The 14,263-nt window shown below is 39.7% G+C and overlaps 1 protein-coding gene across 2 annotated transcripts in view; it reads left to right on the forward strand.

Annotated features, from left to right (window-relative positions):
* The window catches only part of PTPRT (protein tyrosine phosphatase receptor type T), a 485,911-nt gene that overhangs the window by 182,574 nt on the left and 289,074 nt on the right, over positions 1-14,263 (forward strand). For both annotated transcript variants that reach the window (XM_049816979.1, XM_049816980.1), the window contains exon 3: positions 13,348-13,619. In XM_049816979.1, coding sequence (XP_049672936.1) covers positions 13,348-13,619 — 272 coding nt within the window. The remainder of the gene's footprint in view (positions 1-13,347; positions 13,620-14,263) is intronic.

Here is a 14,263-nt window from a genome sequence, read left to right on the forward strand (position 1 = left end):
ATTAACTTATCAAGAACAGGAAGCTACGGACACAGCTGTCTCAACTGATGATCTCACGAGGCATTGGAGACACGAAGCAGGCTTTGGCTGACGCAGACTGTTAGACACGGTAGACTAGTGCCTGAGAACCTTGAGTAACACCAGGGTAACCACCTGATAGTATTCAATTTCAGTGGCTTTAGAGTAGCCAAATTAAAACAAATTAAGTCGAACCTCACTATAAACCTTGAGCCATCCATCCGCACACCTCTGATTAATGAGGCTGCATCCAACAGATATCTGTTGCATTGTTGGAAAGGGAGAGAAGGCATAATGGAGTTTGTAGTCTGTGTCCTTCATCTTTTAAAATGTTGTTAGAGGAGAGAATTAGGCAAAAATTAAAAAGTGTGTTCAGAAACAAACCACAATTGGAAAACAAGATCAACACAAAATAAAAGTAGAGAACAAAGGATACCCTGGAAAAGGACTGTTCTTAAGTTTTTAATGTCATAATTGGTCAACCATTGGATCTGGATGGTTTATGAGGATAATTATGTGTTGCTAGGTTTTTTTGTGTTTGCTGACCATTACATATAACAGACATTCATGGGAAACTGTTTTTGAAAACGATAAGAGATTTTGATCCTAATTTTGTGCATCATTGTATTGGCTTTGTGGCAAGGTTTTTTTGGGGGGGTGGGCGGTTACAGGGGTGGCTTCTGTAAGAAGCTGCTGGAAACTTCCCCTGTGTTCGAGAGAGCCCATACCAGCCGGCTCTAAGATGGACCCGCCACCGGCAAAGGCCGAGCCAATCAGTGATAGTGGTAACGCCTCTGTGATAACATTTTTAAGAAGGAAAAAAGTTGAGACAGAGGCAAACAGCAGCCAGGGTGAGGAGTGAGAACATGTAAGAGAAACAACCCTGCAGACCCCAAGGTCAGTGGAGAAGGAGGGGGAGGAGATGCTCTGGGTACCGGAGCAGAGATTCCCCTGCAGCCTGTGGTGAAGACCCTGGTGAGGCAGGCTGTCCCCCTGCAGTCCATGGAGGTCCACGGTGGAGCAGATCTCCACCTGCAGCCCGGGGAGGACCCCACACTGGAGCAGGGAGGTTCCCGAAGGAGGCTGTGACCCCGTGGGAAGCCTGTGCTGGAGCAGGCTCCTGGCAGGACCTGCAGATCTGTGGAGAGAGGAGCCCACGGAGCAGGTTTTCTGGCAGGACTTGTGACCCCATGGGGGACCCACGCTGGAGCAGTGTGCTCCTGAAGGACTGCACACCGTGGAAAGGACCCACGCTGGAGCAGTTCGTGAAGAACTGCAGCCCATGGGAAGGACCCACGTTTGAGAAGTTTGTGGAGGACTGTCTCCCGTGGATGGGACCCCACGCTGGAGCAGGGGAAGAGTGTGATGAGTCCTCCCCCTGAGGAAGATGAAGCGGCAGAAAATAATGTGTGATGAACTGACTGTAAACCCAATTCCTTGTCCCCCTGTGCTGCTGGGAGGGGTTGGTAGAGAATCTGAGAGTGAAATTGTGCCCAGGAAGAAGGTGGAGGGTGGAGGGAAGGTGTTCTGAGATTTGGGTTTATTTCTCATTACCTTACTCTGGTCGATTTGTAATAAATAGAGTTAATTTTCCCCAAGCTGACTCTGTTTTGCCCATGATGGTAATTGGTGAGTGATCTCTCCTGTCCTTATCTTGACCCGCAAGCTTTTTGTTATATTTTCTCTCCCCTATCCAGCTGAGGAGGGGGGAGTGATAGAACGGCTTTGGTGGGCACCTGGCATTCAGCCAGGGTCAACCCCCCACAATCATGTACATATAGGCATATCAAATCACATTTCTGTTGACAGTTTTGATACTGAGACACAACAGAGTTTCGACCTTTGTCTTCTTGCCCCCTTCAAGGAGAGCTGATGTTGCAGTAGCTGAGATGTAGTAATTTAATTAATTGCTTGTAGTCACCAACCTAAAGCATGCTTTCCTTGAATGTGGACCTACCTGGTTGGAGAGATATTTTTTTTTAGCCATTTGGTTTTAACAAGATACGGAATTTTAGTTTTAAAATAAGTACCATATTTGAACACAAAGCTGAGGCATGCATAATAAGTAACAATCACTTTTTCAGAAAAGTCTTTACTGATCACTGCCTCTGAACTCCTTTATTGTTGATGTTTTGTCCTAAGAGAATTCTTTAGCATCTAATTATAAATTATGCTCATCACACAAGTAGTTGTACGTCTTGAACTTCAAAATGTGATGACAATTTTTCCAGAGGGTGTATACAGAGGCTGCTTACTGAAATACTGCCATTTCCACGAGAGAGGCAGGTAGTTTATGCCACAGATTAAATCAGGTGAGGAAGATATTTGGTATTCTGCTGAATCCTGAGCTGCCTTAGAATGGCATTTGCCAGAGGCTTTGAACAGAGGCTTACTAATGTCCCTACAACTCATTTCTGTGGACCTTCTCTTTCAAGGCTTTGTTGTATTGAAGTTCTTGGGTGCTAAGAACAAGATTTGCAATGCCTTTAAATGAAGATATTATGTTGAATTGTGGCCATTCCCCTATTTTGTTTATTTGCTCATTTAATAACCTAAAGTTTATTAAGTGTTTAAATCAATTGCCTACATTTTACCATAGTCAAGATAGTGATTGATCAGATAAATGGTTGTCAGGCTACTGGAATTAAAAAGCAACAAAACCTGTTCAGTCTTCAGGGTTTAGTGGATATTTTCATTAGTTTTAAAAGGTGACGATGTAACGAAGAAGATATGATTAAAGTTATAGACAATACTTGTCTATTGTTTATAGAGAATTATATGTTTATTATTACAAGATTACTTTACTTTACAGACTGGAATGGCTCCATTGCTAATGGACCCCCCCCCCTTTTTTTTTCCTAGCACTGCCAAACAGTTTATACTGTATTAATAAATAATGGAATAAGGACACTCTCAAAGTATACTACAGAAGAGACCTTAGCAACATTGAATGCTGGCAATGAATCTGTTAAGTTTTTCACTGTTGAGATTTATAGAATTGTTTCTGATTCTATAGCACATGCTATTTTTTTGTTTCTTGGGGATCCTAGGCTTACAACTGTGGCAATCAGTATTTAATTCAAGAAATGTTTATGACTTGTGGGAAGAAAATTCTAGAAATAACTGTGGAGCCTAGAAGTAAGCATGAGATCTAGACTCATAGAATGGTTTGGGTTGGAAGGGACCCTAAAGATCACCTAGTTCCAACCCCCCTGCCATGGGCAGGGACACCTTCCACTAGACCAGGTTGCTCCAAGACCCATCCAACCAGGCCTTGATCAATTCCAGGGATGGGGCATCCACAGCCTCTCGGGGCAATCTGTTCCAGTGCCTCACCCCCCTCACAGTGAAGAACTTCTTCCCTACATGTAATCTAGATCTGCCTTCTTTCGGTTTAAAGCCATTACCCCTTGTCCTAGCACTACATGCCCTTGTAAAAAGTCTCTCTCCATCTGTCTTGTAGGCCCCCTTTAGGTACTGGCAGGCTGCTGTAAGGTCTTCCCAGAGCCTTCTCTTCTCCAGGCTGAACAACCCCAGCTCTCTGTCTGTCTTCATAGGAGAGGTGCAGTACAGTCACCAGGTGGCTGCAACTTTAGAGCAATGGCTCTCTTCTGAGATTTGATGAACGATGATTTCTGCTTTGTAAATCCAAATTTTGAGTTTGGTGAAGAAGAAAAGGTGATTTGACTACTGATCCTATTCCAGCAAACACCACTTTCCAGTGTTCTTCAGCTCATATATAAGGAGAGAAGGACTGTGCTCTAGAGATGCAGGTGGAAGGCAACGCTGGACATCACCTTGCACAGCTGAAGTGAGAAATTTTGTCGTGAATCTTCATGATAAACTGTGCAGTCCTTCTTATAGACTAGAATTGTTATATGTCAATGCTTTCAGGAACTGACTGATCCAACGTTTAGAACAAGCTTTTGGGACATCTTGAAGTGTATTTAAGTATCACTGCTGTGTTTGTGTCTATACAGATGTAAATTGACGTTTATGTGCTGATTTTTCACGCTGAATCTAACAGGTTCCCATATTGAATATGGGCTACTAGAGACCACTCTGGCCTGTAGCTGAGGCCAGAAACTAGTAACAGAGAAAAGGCTTTTTTTCTTTTTTTTTTTTTAATCTTTTTTTCTGCCTTGTCATTTCTGTAGTGTTACAGTCTTGCAGTGCCAGGATTTCTAGCTCAGTGATTGTACATATGTGAGAAATTGAGACACCGAGAAGTCCCTTCTGCACTTAAAAATTTTCTCTTGCCTCTGCTGTGTTGGATACTATCACTCTCCCAAGTGTTTCTTTTCATTGCTATTTTTGTAAGAGTTCTGTCTTCACATTTCAGTTTAATTTTCTTCAGGCCAATGAAAAAAATCCCCATTTGTCACCGAGGAAATTACAAAGTCAGAACCTGAGTCCTGCATGTTAGCTTTATATTGCAAATATATCAATCTCTATCATCGGCTGTCCTTGGTAAATGCCACAGAATTATGTACCAAGGGCCATAGGTATACATTACATTATAAGAAGAATGCTTTTAACAGTAGGACAGGGAAGAAGATTTTTTCACTTAATGATTTAAATATTCTTGTAAGGTTAAAAAAGCATCCCTTTAATAAGTAGAGTCCTTCTGTATGCATAAAGTGAAAAAAACAGCATTCAGAAGTAACAAAAATGGGCAAAAAAATTTTGGGTGGATCACAATATATGTTGCTGGGACAGCTATCACCCAGAGTGGGCCACAGAACTTCTGGACTCTGAATCCCATCTCTTAATGAGACCATCTCTCTGCTGTTCAGAGAACTGGGGTTCTGAAACTTTTGACAAGACATTTAATCCCCAAGTCCCTGCTTCACAGCCTCTTGCAGAAATCCCATTATCCACCTTAAACTCCTCTGCTAATTAGGCCCTTGTTGGCTTTGTCAGTCATTTGATCTCTTCCCATCTGGATTTTGTAGTTGAACAGGGCTTGCTGATTCTGATCCACCAGCATGTAAGAGGCAAGACTCTAAAATAGGATTATTTTTTTTTTCTTTGTAATCCATGATATATTTTAGTATTTTTTTTTTTCTGTCATGGGTTGTTTAATGTTTCCCATTTTGGATGGTTAAAGCCCCTGCAGTAGATGTTGCTTACTTCAGCATTTACTTTAGGAGTGAATAAAGGGAAGCTGTCATTTGGCTGGAGGCCATTCCTGGATTGTTAGCATCTTTCAATGTCTGTGGGTTACTATTATTCAGACCCTGGAAAACATTTGTAAAAGGCGTGTAGTTTGATAAACACTTGTGATTTACTCGTAACAGTGTCTGGATGCCACTGAAAATGCCAGCAGTCATTTATGGCTCTATCAGGGAAATCAATGAAAGTGTCTGCAGTTTGCAGTTATGAAACTGTGGGACACCTGGTTTCCCTAGTTCTGGGTATTGTCCTATAATTATTTGGTTTTATATAAAGTAAAAGAATTGCAAACTTCTCCCCTCCCAAGGACATTTTGAAGTGTGCAAACCAGACCCACTTTTGTTACACACCTTGTCTTTCAGGGAAGGTTAGTAAAGCTTTTATGCAACAATCTTCATTTTCTTTAAACAATTACAGCAAATATTTGCAGTCACTGAATATGGGATCAGTTTTGTTCTCAGAGAAGATTTTTCTTTAAAAAATGCCCAACAACATAATTCTTTCATGACATTAGTGTCCAGAAGAAAAGCTCTTTACAAATAGTAGACTGTCTCTTTAAAAAATACTTTCCTGTTACCCAGCAATTTCCCAAGTGAATGAATTGTCCTCATGAATTATACTGAACTCAACTTGCAGTTTATATTCATATGTATCTCTAAATCAAACTCTTTTAATTTCACTAGTAGATTAATTTAGTATGACCCACATTTGAGAAATAAAACCCATGGGTCTGATTTTGTCCTAATACTTGAAGAAGGCATAGCAGCTATGAGATACACCTTGTTTAATTTTGAGTTTGTACAAACACCGCTGTCTGTAGTACATCAGTCAGGGGGAAGACATTTCTGAGTCTTGTTCAGTTGTTACACACTAGTATAAAGAGTAGGGATATAAAAATCTGGGAAGTGTGAAGCAGGTAGGTTATCATAAATTTTCATAAAATAAGAACTACAAATTAAGGGGCTGTAGCTTAAAGCAAGTGCATGGAAATATTTATTTTCCCCAGCACAATGTGTAATTAAACTATAGAGCTTGTTGACAGAGTCTTACTCCTGCCTGACTTAACAAAAACTATGGGAGGAAGATCAATCTGTGGCTAATCAATGAAGGGGGTAGATGCAGCTTTTGACTTTAAAAATCTTGATATAGCTGACTGTCAGAAGCTTGAAATGGTAAATTCTACTTCACATTGCCCTGATTCTTATGTTCTGCTTAAAGTGAACACTTTGTCACCGCTGGAAACCAAGTGTTGAGGTAGATGGACTTTTTTCTTATATTGTCCTTAAACATATTTTTTCATATTTATTGTAGATGCCTTTCAATACCCATTCTATGGCATTCACATTGACTTGACAGTGTTATAAATATGTGCTTTACCAAAAGATATGCAAAAACATGGTATGTGGAAACTTTACTAAGGAAGGCATGAGCTGGCTTAGCAGGCTGGCATAGATGCCTCTTGCTTGATCTGTCCTTCTGTAAAAATACCTGTGACAAAGGACTTCCAGATCGGTATACAAGATAGTGAACTGGCTCTGAACCCGAATCCTAGTCCACTGGGAATGAAATACTGGGAAAGAGTCAAAGCACTCTTGCAAAGGGAAGTCACACCTCACGGATCTCTTGGAATACTTTGTTTTGTTGTTTGGTTTTGTTTTTTTTTAAAAAAAGGCAGGTAAATTGGATTTTGTTGTTAAAATGACTTTCAGAAACAAGGCAGTGGATTTCCAAAAGATGTTGGAGAGGACTCTTCCTTAAAAGAAGTGAGGCTGCAGTAGAATAGACAAGGTGCTTAAAAGGTGAACAGATAAGAGGCAAAGACCAGCAGTAAATTCTCATTAAGGGAGGTTACCAGAGGTGTCCCCCTAGGATCTGTGTGTGGTCTGTGCTCTGTGACATATCCATACTAACCTTGAAAGGTGAAAGGTATGTTGAGAAATTGTACCTGTAAAGCTGCCAATGTAATTAATGTTGTTCTAAATAGCTTTGTTCTCCTTGACCATGAACTGTCCTTTGTTTTGACATCCATCCACAGAGTCTGTGTGGCAATTTTTTCTTGTGTATTGGGGATTCATAGTAGTAGACTTTTCTTCTCATGTATCATTTAAAACTGCAAAGTTGTATACTCATTCACTTATACTTTAAAATGACTGTGGTAAATACTGTGGTTTACTATTCTAATAAGCATCCTTCTTAGAACATTTTGGTTTTTGAACATCTTAATTTCCCCCATATTTTTGATTAGATATAAATATATTAAATATAAAGTTATCAGAGCTTGAGAGAGAGAGAGAGAGAGAGAGAGAGAGGGGTACTGTAGTTGAACTGCAGAAGAATAAATCCTGTGCGGCTGCTGATAACAGAGGCAGGACAGAGTTTCACACATTTCCAAGTTAGGGTGTTACAGTCTGGATGGGTGGTGGCAGTTAGATGGGTCAAAGCTGCTTGAACGGTAGCTGTTGATGGTAGCTCTTGTTTGCACATGGTATCAAACTGGGGGGAGCAGTTGATACTAGTGCAGGTAAGGCCACCATTTAGAGGGATGGACACAGGCTGGAGGACTGGACGGATGATATGGACCAATACAGCAATACCTGGGAAGACAGCTTGGGGACTAACTGGCTGGAGAACAGCTCAGCTGAATAGGACCTGAGGATCTTGTCAGCGATGGCAAGCTGAACATGAGCCAGTGGTGTGCTCTAGAAGCAAAAGAGGTTAATGGTATCTCGGGTTGTTTTGACAGGGTCATAGCCAGTAGACAAATAGAAGTGGTCCCCCTTTTATTGCCAGTCATTGGATTGCATTGGGCATACTGTGCCCAGTTTGGGGTGTTGTAATATCAGAGAGACTGATGAATTGAAACCAGTTCAATGAAGGCCGCTAAGTCTGTGAGGCTGGAGCCCTTGCCCTGTAAGAAGAGGCTGAGGATTTATCAGGGATTGTACAGCCTGGGGCAGGGAAGGCTTTGTGGGGGGACCTGACAGTGGTGCCCAAGTACCAAGGAGGTTATCAGGAATACCAGGTTAGGATCTTTACTGCAGCAAGTGTCTGGAGGATGAGAGAGAAAGGGTGTAAGTTGAAAGGAGAGGTTTTGGACTGAATATAAGGAAAAACTATGAGGGCAGTCAAGCAATGGAGCAGGTTTCCCAGAGGGGATGGGCAGTCCTCCTGGGAGGTGTTTAAGACTCAGTAGGTAAAAACTCTGAGAAAACTGATCTGGCCTCGTAGCTGACCCTGCTTTGAGTAGGGGCTTGGCCTGAGGCTCCTTCCACCACAAATTATTCCATGTTGCTTTGTTCTACTTTAAAAAGCACAGGTGTCAGACTGACTTTCTTGGAGACAGAGTTGTTCTTTGGAAATAAGCAAAACTGTGTTTAAAACATGCTTGTGCACCTGATGGAGCTGCTGGAAAAGACATTCCTTTATTTTGGGAAGGAGTTTGCCCTTTAAAAGAACATTCTGTACCTGATTCTGATTTTCAAGGTTTTAGAAGTCTCGTTTTGCAGTTGAGCGTTTTGACAGCTTTCTTTTCAAGTTTACATTCAGTCTTTAATAGTTGCTATAATTTCACTTTTAAACAGCACGGTTCTTCAAAGCCAACAGTGAAACAGCATCAACTCAGGTCTGTCTGGTGATCATGAGGGTTTCTCAGTGGCTCATTTCTTTAGCTGTCATTTGTCAGAACACACTCATGTAATCTTAATGAACAATGTGCAAAGCCATTAAAAACTCAATTACGGCTTTCTTTTTACTGCAGACGTGAGAAAATGCAATCATAAAGTGCTGATGTGTAAACACAATAGCCACCATCTGCTACAGAGTAGCATTTCAGCTCCAAAAAGAGAATATATGTTGCAGATGCATCAATAATAGGACGCTTATCAAGGCATCATTATGCACCAAGCAGGGGAAAAATTGAAATTTATGGCCAGCTAGAGAGCACTTCATGGTTTAATTCCCCAATTTTCAGTGGTATGTTTAATAACTATGAGAGAGTGCCGTTTTATGTTCCTGTGGTTCAAACAGATTTTTAAAAATGAATTTATTTACCGTCTTCCCATCCTCCTTGTTTCTGACTGACCTGAACACAACACATTCATTTTTGGTTATTCAGGACAAAACCAGCAAGATATTAATTAATCTAACCTGTTGATCCAAGAGCATTAAATTTAATTGATCTGATAATCTGCTTTAATGAGCCTATACTTCTGTGTCCAGTAAGTATAAAATAAAACTGTTACACAGTATAAGTAATTCTTTTCCCTAAAATTCATTTTTTCAGTCCAATGTTGACTTTATGATATTTGAGCTTTCTAGATGGAGGCAAACAAAACAACAAGGCTAAATCTACTGTTACTATTTTCCAAAACTGGATATGCAACGGCCTAAATAAGAGTTTCTTTAAGATGCCTTTTGTTTTATTCAGATTCTTGCCTGGAGACATTTAAGTGGCTTTCAGTCATCCATTGATCAATAATTTCCATTTGTGACATGTTAATTCATTCCCTAGTTCTTTATATGAGCGAAAAAATGTGACAAGTGGGTTGTTGGTACCAGACCAGATTGTATCTGTTTTGCTTGCACATACAGGCCTATAAATTGAGACTAAGTCCCATCAGCTTCAATTCTGTGTTCAGTCTAAAGAAGGCTGTCAGATTCTGAATCACAATATGTCAATTTTTATTAAGGATAATAAGGAAAACCACACTTGTCCTTAAAAGGCTTTTTTTAACTGGTGGGAGCAATTTTCATGATCTCTCACCTACCTCTAAATGATGTATCCTGCCTGGACAAGCTTCACTAGGCATGGATATTTATAATAGGACAGTGGATCTCAGCTGTTGATCTTGGAGCATGAAGAGCAAACTTTTGAAGGTCCTAGAGGACAGTGAACAGGATACCCACTCAAGTTCACGCTATGAAAAGAAAAATGAAAATGGGTATATTTGGAGGCCAGTTTATAGAATACAGGGTATAATTTATTCACAACTGAATTTTGTAGATCAGCGTATTCTTGCATCTCATGTCAATTATACTCTTGATTAAACTGCAAGTTTATACTCCCCTATGATGGCCAGGCTTGAGGTGTTGTGCACTATGCCTTGACTAGCCAGTAGAAGGGTTTGTTGTGGAAGCTGCCAACTAAGTCTCTGCAGAGGAATGCGGTATGGTTAGTAGATGACAAACTGATTTAAATAAGGTGTGAGTACTTCTCTCTGATGGAGATGGCACTATAAGTGGAATTTTTCAACTTTTCCACTGCTATACAAAATAATACCTCTTACCAGGACTTTACTGGAGACTGGTATATTTTTATAGTATTTTCTCCTGTATCTCTAGGCATACTGTATTTAAAAAAAACAAAACAACAACAAACCTATAAATAAGAAGCTATGAATAATTTGCATATGACAATTGTTTGTAATGCTAATCTTTTAGTAACTAAGTGATTTGTGGTGGATGGTTATTTTACTTGCTCATGTTGTCAGTTGCTAGATTCAGGCTCCGTACGCTCTCTAGAATTGTCAGCAGTTGCACAAAAGGCCATTGTCATACCACAAATACCTTGTGATTCATTTTTTTTGTGGGTGGCAAAAAATAAAATTCTCATTATTGCTTTGAACTTTGTAAAAACATGATATTTTTTCTCCCACTGGAGAGCTTGTTATTTTTATACACGAATCTGTCAAAGTGAAATACTCCCTAACTTTTTCTATCATTGAGACACTTACCTACCCCAGTGCAGTTCAAGACTGTATTGTGTTAGACACTCTACAGCTTCAGAGTAGTTCATTAGGGTAGGAATCCATGTATTATCAAAATTAAAAAAAAAAATAAAAATTTTTGAGAAAGATGCCCAAAAGTGAAATGATATCCCCTATGATCCAATCAATGATGGTGCAAAAATTAGTTTTCCTGGGTTCCTACCCAGTGTATCAGCCACTTGGTCAAAAACCTTGTGAATGCACAAGAGCTCTGCTTTTCTTCACTGAGTGTTTTAATTGACCATACTATCATCCTCAAGTATGAGATCTGGCAAATGTAGAACTTGTCATCTTGTATTTCATACTGTTGCTCAAAATGGCATTATAATGCTGCAGGTAGTGCATTTCACAGCAGCTGCTATACTCCTCTACACTATACTACTGTTACTCAGCAGTTTTAGAGTGGCCTTCCTCCCAGATTCTCAGTAGAAGAGTGGTTCTTATGACTATTCTTGCTTTATTTCTAAGGGAAGATAAGGCAGACTATGTATACTGACAGAGATCATGAAAGTGAGTGTCATAATTAGTCTTAGAAATGAGGCTGTCAGGTTTCCAGCCTGCTGCCTTACCTATCAGGCTGCGCTGCCTCTTCAAGCCTCTTAGCAATTGTGCTTTCTGATAATAAATTATCTTAGGTCACAGAAACAGAATCCAAATCTCAGTTTTGCGAAACTTTAGTTTATTTGGGTGGATTTTTAAGAATAGTATGTATACAATACTTGCTGAAGAAGGGTATTTTGTGGTTGACTGAGAGCAGAATTAGGTCAACAGTGAACATTTGTCAGGATCCCACCTTATGGACTTTGATTATTAGAGAGAAATTGAAAAGTTTGGATTCAGCTCTCATGTTTCTCGAAGTCCTGGCTGTGAATTGGGAGTTTCTTGATTTGGAGCCATTTTGATTTTCAATATATCAAAATGAAAGATAGGATTGCCAGAGAGCATCTTGCCTATAAATTTTCATATTACCTAGTACAGCTTCTTTCCCAGCTGTGCTTGCATTGTGCTTGAATTTTCCGAGGTCTCTAGACTGTGTGTTGTTTTTTGTTGTTGTTGTTGGGTTTCTTTTTGAAAGATTGACTTCCTTCTGCATCCGTGCTTTTCAATCCTTTACAAAATGCATATATATTATATAAACACAGGGAAAAAAAATATTTTTGTGGCAGAAAGTTGCTGGTATCTGTTGATACAAATTTAGAATATATGGCTGTTCACTGCATAGAATTGATCAAAATGTTATCTGGCTCATCTGAGTGTCACACTGCTACAGCATGGAATAGGGAAAGTCAATAGGTTAGAAGTGAGGCAGGGCTTTTCAAACTCAATCTTCTGTGAACTGTAAGAGGCCAGCAGAGAAATACATTTGTAGCATGCCTTGGCAGCAGCATCAGAACTGAGAGTGTCAAGAGGGCTGCATTTGATTAAAAATTATCATGCCTGGCTGCTGACGCACAGATTTCCACCCCACCCCCCAGTCTTGGTATTTTCTCAGTTTTTTCTGAGTGTGAGTGTCTGTACACACATAAAGGACATCCTTTAAAGAGAATTGAATCAAATAACTCTCATAATGTTTTTCCTTATTGCTAACATTTGTCACCTTGATGCATCTGTGAAGAGATGAGTCGAGACACAATGTGCTGTAAAATAACTGCTTGATGAATCAAAATGTGAATTCAGCATCAAGTGCCACGGTTAATATGATGCAAGCTTCCAGGTTAAAAAACTCATAAATTATCTTAGTAAATATTTCCCTCCCTAAATTGACTCTGTCTTTCCCTCCTACAAGAATAATTGTCCTTCTTGCATTATTTCTAGTTGAGATGTTGGTTTTATGCTAACAAGCCTAATTCATTTGGGCTCTGAAAACTGGGTTTTCCTTAACACATTACAACCTTCAAAACTTTACAGTGCCAAGATGCAGGGGTCACAGGAATAGATTGGCACAAAGTGGGTAGGGACCATGTAGGCAAACATCAGCTGAGAATTAGGTCCATTGTTGGTTTTGTATTGAATGTGCCTTTGGGGGACTGGATGCCGTAGGAAAGCCTCATTGCTGCTGGAAGTGTGAATATGCTTTTGTTTAGAGTGACAGTTTTATCACAAGGCTATAAAATAATAAAAGTAAAATAGTATTTTTATTTTGATTTCTAAGTTATCTAATTAAAGTGGTTCTAGTTGGCCCTGAATCTATTTGTGCATATACCTTGCAATTTTAATATCCTTTCTCTCTGTTACCTAACAACTATCATAAAATAGCTAGTTTGAGTTCTTCAGATGAATGTTTTGTTTTCTGGCTTCTAAGGGAATCCCTGACTTTTCTAATGGAACTGCTTTTACTGAAAAAGCCAAGCAAAACCCCTCTTTCTTCTCTTTTTGCTTTCCTCTGTAGGCTCCTTCATGATGGTGAACAGCTCTGGGCGGGCGTCTGGGCAGAAAGCTCACCTGCTGTTGCCTACACTGAAGGAAAATGACACACATTGCATCGACTTCCACTATTACTTATCCAGCAGAGACCGTTCAAGTCCTGGCTCTCTGAATGTCTACGTGAAGGTGAATGGAGGACCACAGGGCAATCCTATATGGAATGTCTCGGGGGTTGTTACAGAAGGTTGGGTGAAAGCAGAACTTGCCATCAGTACATTCTGGCCACATTTTTATCAGGTATGAGTTTGTATATTTTTCTTTCTGTGTCCTTTGAACTTTTGGCTATGTATGAGCTAAGTTAGCAATGGGTATTCCGAAAATTAAATCTCCCCCAACTTCCTCCTATCAGAATGGATTTACATATAGAAGTTTTTATAGAAAAAGGTTTATACAGGTATCTTGACATATTTCTTTGTGCTTCATCCTTTTTCTTCAGTTGTTGTCAAGTCACAGAGGGATGGATAGACTGCTGGGAGTCAAATTATTGGCAAGTTAAGACCCACTTGTTTATCATGAAATTGGCACATAAACAGACTTGTATTGACACTTTCCATGGCACTTTGTAAATGTAAATACAACTGAGTGTCTAGATGTGTAACTGTATCTTTGCATAAATTTATCTGAACTATTTTTGGCCTTTACTTCATTCCATAAGAAGGAACATTTGTTCACTCAGCTTTGTAACAGGACTTTTCCTGCGCCTGTATGATGGGTGCAAGTACGTAAGCTACTAATAAAATCTTGTACCATGTTATCAGCATGAGTATACTCTTCATCAGATCTTCCATTCCTCCTCTTTTTAGCACTGCTTGTAAGATAGTTTTACTTGTTCTGTTAGGAGATTTATATTTTTAAAACAAGCACAAAATTGGGGAATGTAA

The sequence above is a fragment of the Accipiter gentilis genome, chromosome 14, assembly GCF_929443795.1.
Source record: "Accipiter gentilis chromosome 14, bAccGen1.1, whole genome shotgun sequence".
Classification (NCBI taxonomy): domain Eukaryota; kingdom Metazoa; phylum Chordata; class Aves; order Accipitriformes; family Accipitridae; genus Astur; species Astur gentilis.